Genomic DNA, 13,118 nt, shown 5'->3' on the forward strand with positions numbered 1-13,118 from the left:
GACCCAAAATGCACCCGAAGAGACCCAAACTGCACCCGAATAGACCCAAAATAGACCCGAATAGACCCAAAATGAACCCGAATAGACCCAAAATGCACCCGAATAGACCCAAAATAGACCCGAATAGACCCAAAATGAACCCGAATAGACCCAAAATGCACCCGAATAGACCCAAAATAGACCCGAATAGACCCAAAATACAACTCAATACACCCGAACAGACCCAAAATATACTCGAATAGACCCAAATAGACCCAAAATAGAGCTCAAATACACCCGAATAGACCCAAATACACCCCAAAAGACCCCAAATGCACCCAAATAGACCCAAAATACACCTAAATACACCCCAAATACACCCCAATACACCCCAAATACACCTCAATACACCCCAAATACACCTCAATACACCCCAAATGCACCTCAATACACCCCAAATACACCCCAATACACCCCAAATACACCTCAATACACCCCAAATACACCTCAATACACCCCAAATGCACCTCAATACACCCCAAATGCACCCCAATACACCCCAAATACACCTCAATACACCCCAAATGCACCTCAATACACCCCAAATACACCTCAATACACCCCAAATGCACCTCAATACACCCCAAATGCACCTCAATACACCCCAAATACACCCCAATACACCCCAAATGCACCTCAATACACCCCAAATACACCCCAATACACCCCAAATACACCTCAATACACCCCAAATGCACCTCAATACACCCCAAATACACCCCAATACACCCCAAATACACCTCAATACACCCCAAATACACCCCAAATGCACCTCAATACACCCCAAATGCACCCCAATAGACCCCAAATACACCTCAATACACCCCAAATACACCTCAATACACCCCAAATGCACCCCAATACACCCCAAATGCACCTCAATACACCCCAAATACACCCCAATACACCCCAAATACACCTCAATACACCCCAAATGCACCCCAATACACCCCAAATGCACCTCAATACACCCCAAATACACCTCAATACACCCCAAATGCACCCCAATACACCCCAAATGCACCTCAATACACCCCAAATACACCCCAATAGACCCCAAATCCCCCCCAAAAGACCCCAAATGAACCCAATACACCCAGAACGCACCAAATACCCCCCTAATACCCCCCCCCCATAGAAACACCCCTTAATGCCACCCCTCCCCCCAAGTCACGTGCCCCGGGGGGGGGGGGGGCAGCAGATGGTGCTGGGGGAGAGGGGCTCATTAAGACGCATTAACGTCGGGGTTAATTAATCACAATGGGGGGGGGGGGCAGGATCCCATCCCCCCCCCGTGTCCTGCCATTGAACTCAATGGGGGGGGGGGGGTGAGAACTACAACTCCCATCATGCCCCGCGGCGAAGGACAACATCCGGGTACTACAAAACCCAAAGCTTTTTAATGGGGGGGGGGGGGGGGAGGGCTTTTGGGGGCATTTCCCCCTTTTTTGGGGCCGTTTCTATAATTTAAATAACTTAAAGCAAGAAAAAGGGGGGGGAGGGGGTGACCCCCCCCCCAAAATCACCAAAACCCCCCCCAAACAGCCCAAAAAGCCACGGCTGGAGGTGGGAGCCGATAGGGACCATTTATTCCAACCCCCCCCCCCCCCCCAAAACAGGGATATTTGCCCCCCAATGGGGTATTTGGGGCAGCCTAAGGGGGTTTATTTGCCCCCAATCAGATACCCAAGGGGTATCTGGGCCCCCAATGGGGTATTTAATGTCCCCAGTAGGGTATTTGGGGTGCCCAAGGGGTATTTTGGGGCCCCAATGGGGTATTTAGGGCTTCCAAGGGGGGGGGGGTGTATTTGATGTCCCCAGGGGGGTATTTGGGGCACCCTAAAGGGGGTCATTTGCCCCCTCTGGGGGTAATTTGGGGCCCCAAAGGGGGTATTTAGGGCCCCAAAGGGGGTACATGTGGGCTGCCAAGGGCGATTTCACCCCATGGGGCTACTTGCAGCTCCCTATGGGGGGTATTTAGATTCTCAAGGGGGGGCAATTAAAGCCTCAAGGGGTGGGTATTTGATGCCCCCCCCCCCCGGGGGTACCCACAGCTCCAGAGGGGAACTGATACCCATGGGGGGGGGGGGGGGATTTGGGGCTCTCCAAGGGCTATTTCCCCCCCCAAAGGAGTGGTTTATGCCCATAGGGGGGTATTGAAACCCCATGGGGGGGGGCATTGAAACCCATTGTGGGGGGGATGGATTTGGGGCTCTCCAAGGGGCTTCCCCCCCCCCCAAAAGGGGTGGTTTATGCCCATAGGGGGGCACTGAAACCCCTTGGGGGGGAGCACTGAAACCCCACGGGGGGGGGTATTGAAACCCATTGGGGGGCTATAGAAACCCCATGGGTGGGGGGATGGATTTGGGGCTCTTCAAGGGTTATTTCCCCCCCCCCCAAAGGGGTGGTTTATGCCCATAGGGGAGCATTGAAACCCCATTGGGGGGGGGTGAGGGGGGGGTGTATTTGGGGTGCCCCCCCCCCCCCCCCCCCGTTTAAAGCCTCCTTAGGGCCCGTTTCTTGTCCGCTTTCTTCTTGGGGGGGGCGGGTTTCTTGTCCCTGTCCCCCGCGTGCTTCTTGGGCTGGGGCCCGTCGGGAGGAGGCGCTGGGGGGGGGGCGGAGGTGGAGGGGGCGTCGGGGGGGGCGCGGGGGGGGCCCCGGGCATGGATCTCGGTGAGGAGGCGGGCGCGGGCCGCGTACTCCTCGTAGTTCTCCAGCAGGAGCCGCCCGGCCTCCTCGTTGAGGGCCGATTCCGGGTTCGGGTGGATCAGGAGGCACTTGATGGTCTATGGAGGGGGGGGGGGGGGGAACAATGGAGGTTAAGGCTTAGAATGGGGGTAAATACCCCCCCCATCCCATAATATACACCTTATCCGTAACGTAACCCCCCCCATCCCATAATATACACCTTATCCGTAACGTAACCCCCCCATCCCATAATATACACCTTATCCGTAACGTAACCCCCCCATCCCATAATATACACCTTATCCGTAACGTAACCCCCCCATCCCATAATATACACCTTATCCGTAACGTAACCCCCCCATCCCATAATATACACCTTATCCGTAACGTAACCCCCCCCATCCCATAATATACACCTTATCCGTAACGTAACCCCCCCATCCCATAATATACACCTTATCTGTAACGTAACCCCCCCATCCCATAATATACACCTTATCCGTAACGTAACCCCCCCATCCCATAATATACACCTTATCCATAACGTAACCCCCCCACCCCATAATATACACCTTATCCGTAACGTAACCCCCCCATCCCATAATATACACCTTATCCGTAACGTAACCCCCCCATCCCATAATATACACCTTATCCGTAACGTAACCCCCCCACCCCATAATATACACCTTATCCGTAACGTAACCCCCCCATCCCATAATGTACACCTTATCCGTAACGTACCCCCCCATCCCATAATATACACCTTATCCGTAACGTAACCCCCCCACCCCATAATATACACCTTATCCGTAACGTAACCCCCCCATCCCATAATATACACCTTATCCGTAACGTAACCCCCCCACCCCATAATATACACCTTATCCGTAACGTAAACCCCCCATCCCATAATATACACCTTATCCGTAACGTAACCCCCCCCATCCCATAATATACACCTTATCCGTAACGTAACCCCCCCATCCCATAATATACACCTTATCCGTAACGTAACCCCCCCATCCCATAATATACACCTTATCCGTAACGTAACCCCCCCCATCCCATAATATACACCTTATCCGTAACGTAACCCCCCCATCCCATAATATACACCTTATCCGTAACGTAACCCCCCCATCCCATAATATACACCCTATCCGTAACGTAACCCCCCCCATCCCATAATATACACCTTATCCGTAACGTAACCCCCCCATCCCATAATATACACCTTATCCGTAACGTAACCCCCCCATCCCATAATATACACCTTATCCGTAACGTAACCCCCTCATCCCATAATATACACCTTATCCGTAACGTAACCCCCCCATCCCATAATATACACCTTATCCGTAACGTAACCCCCCCATCCCATAATATACACCTTATCCGTAACGTAACCCCCCCATCCCATAATGTACACCTTATCCGTAACGTAACCCCCCATCCCATAATATACACCTTATCCGTAACGTAACCCCCCCATCCCATAATATACACCTTATCCGTAACGTAACCCCCCATCCCATAATATACACCTTATCCGTAACGTAACCCCCCATCCCATAATATACACCTTATCCGTAACGTAACCCCCCCATCCCATAATATACACCTTATCCGTAACGTAACCCCCCATCCCATAATATACACCTTATCCGTAACGTAACCCCCCCATCCCATAATATACACCTTATCCGTAACGTAACCCCCCCATCCCATAATATACACCTTATCCGTAACGTAACCCCCCCATCCCATAATATACACCTTATCCGTAACGTAACCCCCCCATCCCATAATATACACCTTATCCGTAACGTAACCCCCCCATCCCATAATATACACCTTATCCGTAACGTAACTCCCCCATCCCATAATATACACCTTATCCGTAACGTAACCCCCCATCCCATAATATACACCTTATCCGTAACGTAACCCCCCCCATCCCATAATATACACCTTATCCGTAACGTAACCCCCCTCATCCCATAATATACACCTTATCCGTAACGTAACCCCCCCATCCCATAATATACACCTTATCCGTAACGTAACCCCCCCATCCCATAATATACACCTTATCCGTAACGTAACCCCCCCATCCCATAATATACACCTTATCCGTAACGTAACCCCCCATCCCATAATATACACCTTATCCGTAACGTAACCCCCCCCATCCCATAATATACACCTTATCCGTAACGTAACCCCCCCATCCCATAATATACACCTTATCCGTAACGTAACCCCCCCATCCCATAATATACACCTTATCCGTAACGTAACCCCCCCCATCCCATAATATACACCTTATCCGTAACGTAACCCCCCCATCCCATAATATACACCTTATCCGTAACGTAACCCCCCCATCCCATAATATACACCTTATCCGTAACGTAACCCCCCCATCCCATAATATACACCTTATCCGTAACGTAACCCCCCCCATCCCATAATATACACCTTATCCGTAACGTAACCCCCCCATCCCATAATATACACCTTATCCGTAACGTAACCCCCCATCCCATAATATACACCTTATCCGTAACGTAACCCCCCCATCCCATAATATACACCTTATCCGTAACGTAACCCCCCCATCCCATAATATACACCTTATCCGTAACGTAACCCCCCCCATCCCATAATATACACCTTATCCGTAACGTAACCCCCCCATCCCATAATATACACCTTATCCGTAACGTAACCCCCCATCCCATAATATACACCTTATCCGTAACGTAACCCCCCCACCCCATAATATACCCCTTACCCTCCATGTAACCCCTCTATCCCCCTCCCCATCCTATCCCCATTCTAACCCCATCCCATTCCCATCTTCTCCTTTTCCTATCCCCAGGACCTTCGCCATCCCAACTGCATCCCATCCCTATCCTACCCCATCCTAACCCCGTGCCCGATGGATCCCATTCCCCATGGATCCCATTCCCCATGGATCCCATTCCCCATGGATACCAGCAGGACGTGGCGCAGCCCCAGCTCCGCTCTCCAGTCCCTCCGGAGCACGTTGATGCACGTCTCCCCCATTCCATTCCCATCCCCATTCCCCATGGATCCCATTCCCCATGGATCCCATTCCCCATGGATACCAGCAGGACGTGGCGCAGCCCCAGCTCCGCTCTCCAGTCCCTCCGGAGCACGTTGACGCACATCTCCCCCATTCCATTCCCATCCCCATTCCCCATGGATCCCATTCCCATCCCCATTCCCCATGGATCCCATTCCCCATGGATCCCATTCCCCATGGATCCCATTCCCCATGGATACCAGCAGGACGTGGCACAGCCCCAGCTCCGCTCTCCAGTCCCTCCGGAGCACGTTGACGCACATCTCCCCCATTCCATTCCCATCCCCATTCCCCATGGATCCCATTCCCCATGGATCCCATTCCCCATGGATACCAGCAGGACGTGGCGCAGCCCCAGCTCCGCTCTCCAGTCCCTCCGGAGCACGTTGACGCAGATCTCCCCCCCCGGCCCCACGTTGGGGTGAAAGATCTTGGTCAGGAAGAAGCCCTTGGGGGGGGCCGCCGGGAATTCCTTGCCCAGCACCAGCTTCATCCGGAAGAGCCCCCCCGCGTACGGGGTGCCCTCTGCGGGGGGGGGGGGAAAGGGGGGGTCAGCGGGGATCCAATGGGGTCAGTCATGGGGATCCAATGGGATCAGTCATGGGGATCCAGTGGGAAGGGGTCTACAAAAGGGATGGAATGGGGGGGACACGGTACTGGGCATGGGGATCCAATGGGATCAGTCATGGGGATCCAATGGGATCAGTCATGGGGATCCAGTGGGAAGGGGTCTACAAAAGGGATGGAATGGGGGGGACACAGTACTGGGCATGGGGATCCAATGGGATCAGTCATGGGGATCCAATGGGATCAGTCATGGGGATCCAGTGGGAAGGGGTCTACAAAAGGGATGGAATGGGGGGGGACACGGTATTGGGCATGGGGATCCAATAGGATCAGTCATGGGGATCCAATGGGATCAGTCATGGGGATCCAATGGGATCAGTCATGGGGATCCAGTGGGAAGGGGTCTACAAAAGGGATGGAATGGGGGGGACACGGTATTGGTCATGGGGATCCAATGGGATCAGTCATGGGGATCCAGTGGGAAGGGGTCTACAAAAGGGATGGAATGGGGGGGACATGGTACTGGGCATGGGGATCCAATGGGATCAGTCATGGGGATCCAATGGGATCAGTCATGGGGATCCAGTGGGAAGGGGTCTACAAAAGGGATGGAATGGGGGGGACACGGTACTGGGCATGGGGATCCAATGGGATCAGTCATGGGGATCCAATGGGAAGGGGTCTACAAAAGGAATGGAATGGGGGGGACACGGTATTGGTCATGGAGATCCAATGGGATTGGTCATGGGAATCCAATGGGATTGGTCATGGGGATCCAATGGGATGGGGTCATGGGGATCCAATGGGATCAGTCATGGGGATCCAATGGGATGGGGTCATGGGGATCCAATGGGATGGGGTCATGGGGATCCAATGGGACGGGGTCATGGGGATCCAACGGGACGGGGTCATGGGGATCCAATGGGATGGGGTCATGGGGATCCAATGGGATCAGTCATGGGGATCCAATGGGATGGGGTCATGGGGATCCAATGGGATGGGGTCATGGGGATCCAATGGGACGGGGTCATGGGGATCCAACGGGACGGGGTCATGGGGATCCAATGGGATGGGGTCATGGGGATCCAATGGGATCAGTCATGGGGATCCAATGGGATGGGGTCATGGGGATCCAATGGGACGGGGTCATGGGGATCCAATGGGACGGGGTCATGGGGATCCAATGGGACGGGGTCATGGGGATCCAACGGGACGGGGTCATGGGGATCCAATGGGATGGGGTCATGGGGATCCAACGGGACGGGGTCATGGGGATCCAATGGGATGGGTCATGGGGATCCAATGGGATGGGTCATCGGGACCCAATGGGATGGGGTCATGGAGATCCAAGGGGAAGGGGTCATGGGGATCCAATGGGATTGGTCATGGGGATCCAATGGGATGGGGTCATGGGGATCCAATGGGATGGGGTCATGGGGACCCAATGGGATGGGGTCATGGGGATCCAATTGGATGGGGTCATGGGGACCCAATGGGATGGGGTCATGGGGATCCAATGGGATGGGGTCATGGGGATCCAATGGGATTGGTCATGGGGATCCAATGGGATGGGGTCATGGGGATCCAATGGGATGGGGTCATGGAGATCCAAGGGGAAGGGGTCAAGGGGAAGGGGTCAAGGGGATCCAATGGGATTGGTCATGGGGATCCAACGGGACGGGGTCATGGGGATCCAATGGGATGGGGTCATGGGGATCCAATGGGATGGGGTCATGGGGATCCAATGGGATGGGTCATGGGGATCCAACGGGACGGGGTCATGGGGATCCAATGGGATTGGTCATGGGGATCCAATGGGATGGGGTCATGGGGATCCAACGGGACGGGGTCATGGGGATCCAATGGGATGGGGTCATGGGGATCCAATGGGATGGGGTCATGGGGATCCAATGGGATGGGTCATGGGGATCCAATGGGATGGGGTCATGGGGATCCAATGGGACGGGGTCATGGGGATCCAACGGGATGGGGTCATGGGGATCCAACGGGACGGGGTCATGGGGATCCAATGGGATGGGGTCATGGGGATCCAATGGGATGGGTCATGGGGATCCAATGGGATGGGGTCATGGGGATCCAATGGGACGGGGTCATGGGGATCCAATGGGATGGGGTCATGGGGATCCAATGGGATGGGGTCATGGGGATCCAATGGGATGGGTCATGGGGATCCAACGGGACGGGGTCATGGGGATCCAATGGGATGGGTCATGGGGATCCAATGGGATGGGGTCATGGGGATCCAATGGGATGGGGTCATGGGGATCCAATGGGATGGGGTCATGGGGATCCAATGGGATGGGGTCATGGGGATCCAATGGGATCAGTCATGGGGATCCAACGGGACGGGGTCATGGGGATCCAATGGGATTGGTCATGGGGATCCAATGGGATGGGGTCATGGGGATCCAATGGGATGGGTCATGGGGATCCAATGGGACGGGGTCATGGGGATCCAATGGGACGGGGTCATGGGGATCCAATGGGATGGGGTCATGGGGACCCAATGGGATGGGGTCATGGGGATCCAATGGGATGGGGTCATGGGGATCCAACGGGACGGGGTCATGGGGATCCAATGGGATGGGTCATGGGGATCCAACGGGACGGGGTCATGGGGATCCAACGGGATGGGTCATGGGGATCCAACGGGACGGGGTCATGGGGATCCAATGGGATGGGTCATGGGGATCCAACGGGACGGGGTCATGGGGATCCAATGGGATGGGGTCTAGGGAAGGGGATGGGATGGGGGAGCCTTGGGTATTGATCATGGAGAAGGTTTGGGGGGACAATGGGGGGGCAATGAGGGCTTTAGGGGGGCTTGGGTGGCAATAGGGGGGTTTGGGGGGGTCATGGGGGAGTTTGGGGGGGCAATAGGAGGGTTTAGGGGGACTCGGGGTCAATGGGGAGGGTTGGGGGGGCAATGGGGGGATTTGGGGGGTCAATGGAGGGGTTTGGGGGGGGTCATCGGGGGCCTCTGGGGGGATTGAGGGGTGTTTGGGGTGCACTGGGGGTATTGGGGTTCACTGGGGGGGTTTGGGCTGCCTGGAGTGGTTTTGGGGTGCACTGGGGGGTTCTGCTGTACACTGGGGTGCGTTTGGGGTACACTGGGACGCATTGGGGATGGTTTGGGGTGCATTGAGGGGTACTAGGGGTGCACTGGGGTGCTTTTGGGGTACATTGGGGGGGTTCTGGGGTGCATTGGAACGGTTTCGGGGTACGTTAGTGGGTATTTGGGTGCCCTGGAGTGCATTGGGATGGTTTTGGGGTGCACCGGGGCGGGTTTGGGGTGCATTGGCGGGTATTTGGGTGAATTGGGATGGTTTTGGGGTGCCTTGGGGTGGCTTTGGGGTGACTTGGGGTGGTTTTGGGGTACATTGAGGTGGTTTTGGGGTACATTGGGGAGCTTTTGGGGTACATTGGGGTGGTTTTGGGGTACATTAGCAGGTATGTGGGTGCACTGGGATGGTTTTGGGGTGCTTTGGGGTGGTTTTGGGGTGCACTGAGATGGTTTTGGGGTACATTGGGGTGGTTTGGGGTACACTGGGATGCACTGGGGATGTTTAGGGGTGCACTGGGATGGTTTTGGGGTGCACTGAGATGGTTTTGGGGTGCACTGAGATGGTTTGGGGGTACATTAGCAGGTATGTGGGTGCACTGGGGTGGTTTTGGGGTACATTCCCAGGTATTTGGGTGCACTGGGGTACATTAGGGAGGTTTTGGGGTGCATTCATGGATATTTGGCTGCACTGGGATGGTTTTGGGGTGCATTGGGGTGGTTTTGGGGTACATTCACAGGTATTTGGGTGCACTGGGATGGCTTTAGGGTACATTGGGGAGGTTTTGGGGTACATGGCAGGTATTTGGATGCACTGGGATGGTTTTGGGGTGCATTGGGGACGTTTTGGGGTACACTGGCGGGTATTTGGGTGCACTGGGATGGCTTTAGGGTACATTGGGGAGGTTTTGGGGTACATGGCAGGTATTTGGGTGCACTGGGATGGTTTCAGGGTGCACTGGGATGGTTTCAGGGTGCATTGGGGAGGTTTTGGGGTACACTGGGGTGGTTTTGGGGTGCATTGGCAGGAATTTGGGTGCACTGGGGTGTATTGGAATGGCTTCAGGGTGCACTGGGGTGGTTTTGGGGTGCATTGGGATGGTTTTGGGGTGCATTGGGGAGGTTTTGGGGTGCACTGGGGAGGTTCTGGGGTGCACTGGCGGGTATTTGGGTGCACTGGGATGGTTTCGGGGTGCACTGGGATGGTTTTGGGGTGCATTGGGATGGTTTTGGGGTGCATTGGGGAGGTTTTGGGGTGCATTGGGGTGGTTTTGGGGTGCATTGGGGAGGTTTTGGGGTGCATTGGGGGTGCATTGGGGTGGTTTTGGGGTGCATTGGGGTGGTTTTGGGGTGCACTGGCGGGCATTTGGGTGCGGGGGGGTTCGTACCGGGCCCCTCGATGGTGACCTGGACGCCGGTGACGTCCTCCTCGTTGGGGAAGAGCTTGATGCCGTCGGGGGGGTCGGAGCTGAGCAGGGAGAGCTCGCGGTAAACGAGGCGCAGGATGTGGGGGGGGAGGTTCTCCACGTTCGACGTCTGGAGGGGGGGGGGGGGGGGGGGTTAAACAGGGCCTCAGAGACCTCCCCCGGCACCACAAATACCCCCCCCCATGAGGGGCAATGAGCACGGGGGGGCCCATTGCTGCCACAGGGCTCCATTGGGACCCTAACACACCCCCCCCCCCCCCCCAGCCACCACCATTGGGATGCTCCAACACCACACACCCCCCCCCAGCCACCACCATTGGGATGCTCCAACCCCCCCCCCCCCAGCCACCACCATTGGGATGCTCCAACCCCCCCCCCCCCAAACCACCATTGGGATGCTCCAACACCCCCCCCCCAGCCACCACCATTGGGATGCTCCAACCCCACCCCCCCCCCCCAAGGTACTCACCTGCCAGGCGCCACCACGGGGCTCCTGTGGGGGGGACGGACACACAGGATGAGGCCCAAATCACCTCAAATCATCCCCAAAACCACCCCAAATCACCCCAAAACCCCCCCAAATCACCCCAAAACCACCCCAAAACCACCCCAAATCACCCCAAAACCCCCCCAAATCACCTCAAATCACCCCAAAACTACCCCAAATCACCCCAAAACCCCCCCAAATCACCCCAAAACCACCCCAAAACCCCCCCAAATCACCCCAAAACCACCCCAAATCACCCCAAAACCACCCCAAATCACCCCAAATCACCCCAAAACCCCCAAATCATCCCAAAACCCTCAAATCATCCCCAAATCACCTCAAGTCACCCCAAACCCCACCCCAAATCACCCTAAAACCTCCCCAAACCACCCCATAACCCCCAAAATCACCCCCAAACCCCTTCATAACCCCCCCAAAGCACCCACAGCCCCCCAAGTGCCCCTTAAACCCCCCAAACCACCTCAAAACCTCCCCAAAATCACCCCAAAACCTCCCAAAATCACGGCAAAACCGCCCCAAATCCCTTCCTACCACCGCAATCACCCCAAAACCCCCCAAATCACCCCCAAACCTCCTCAAATCACCCCAAAATCACCTCAGAACCGCCCCCATCCCTCCCCTTCCCCTCACAAGCCCGGTCCCGCTCCCGGCTCCCCCCTCAAGGCCGCGCTCACCATCGCGGCCGGGCCGGGCCCGCCGGACGCGGGGCTCCCCCCAGGGCGGGTGCGGAGGGCGCAGGGGGTGGCCCCGAGGCCCGGGGGGCAGCGGTTCCCCCCCGTGCGTCCCCCCCGGTGCGTCCCCGCGGCGAGCGCGGAGGAGCCGCCGCTGCCGCCGCCCGCCCGCCGCGCTGAGCCCCTCAGCGCGCACCGCCGGCCTATATCACCTCCGGTGGCGCCTGGCCACGCCCACAGCGCCCCCTGCCAGCCAATGGGAGGCGGAGGGAAGGGAGCGGACCAATGGGGAGAGGAGGAAAGGGCGGGAGCTGAGCGGGGATTGGTGCTCCCGGCAGGAAGCGGAGGGGCGGGGCGGGAGGCGCGGGGTGGGGGCCGTAACGGTCGGCGGAAGGGGCGGGGCCCGGAGGTTTAAAAGGAAGGATTGGCCAATGGGAGGCGCGGGAAGCGCGGCCGGGGGGCGGGACTTCCGCTGGCGGGGTTAGGCTATGACGGGCGGCGCGAGCAGCCAATCAGAACGCGAGATTCGGGAGCCCACCCCCCCCCCCCCCCCCTTCCCCTGCCCCCCCGGGACACCCAACCCCCCCCCCATCGCCCCGCCCCCCATTGGACACCCCCAAATGAGTCACGTGGGCAGGAAACGTCGCTTTATTCCCCTCCCCCATCGCCCCTCCCCCTCTCGGGGGGGGGTCCTGGGCGGGGGAGGGGGAGGGGAGGGAGTTGGGGGGGGAGGGGGGGTCTCGAGGGGGGCGGGGCTCTAAGGCACGTGGCCCCTCCCCCCGCCTCGCGCAGGGGTCACGGGGGGGTCACGGGGACCGCCCCTCCCCCATTGTATGGCTTCGATCGGGGGGGGGGGGGGGGGAGGGAGGGGCTGTGACTCCACGGGGGTGACGTCATCGCCCGGGGCGTGACGTCATAACGGGGGGGAGGAGTTTAAAACCGGAAGTCTCTCCCCCCGGGTTGGGGGAGGGGAGCGCGGTGACATCATCAGAAACAGGCCCCGCCCCCGTGACGTCATCGG

The 13,118-nt window shown here is 57.1% G+C and overlaps 1 protein-coding gene across 1 annotated transcript; it reads right to left on the minus strand.

The window, feature by feature from the left end:
* Positions 1-1,417: 1,417 nt before the first annotated feature.
* On the minus strand, positions 1,418-12,329 carry UBE2S (ubiquitin conjugating enzyme E2 S). Its single transcript, XM_080639879.1, has 5 exons — positions 12,101-12,329; positions 11,388-11,411; positions 10,880-11,027; positions 6,177-6,367; positions 1,418-2,825 (listed from the first exon to the last, which is right to left on the minus strand). Exons 1-5 carry the CDS (start codon positions 12,101-12,103, stop codon positions 2,535-2,537), a joined length of 657 nt encoding a protein of 218 aa, XP_080496005.1. The 5' UTR covers positions 12,104-12,329; the 3' UTR covers positions 1,418-2,534.
* Between the last annotated feature and the right edge of the window lie 789 nt (positions 12,330-13,118).

Source organism: Psittacula echo (genome assembly GCF_963264785.1).
Source record: "Psittacula echo genome assembly, contig: SCAFFOLD_123, whole genome shotgun sequence".
Taxonomy (NCBI): Eukaryota; Metazoa; Chordata; class Aves; order Psittaciformes; family Psittacidae; genus Psittacula; species Psittacula echo.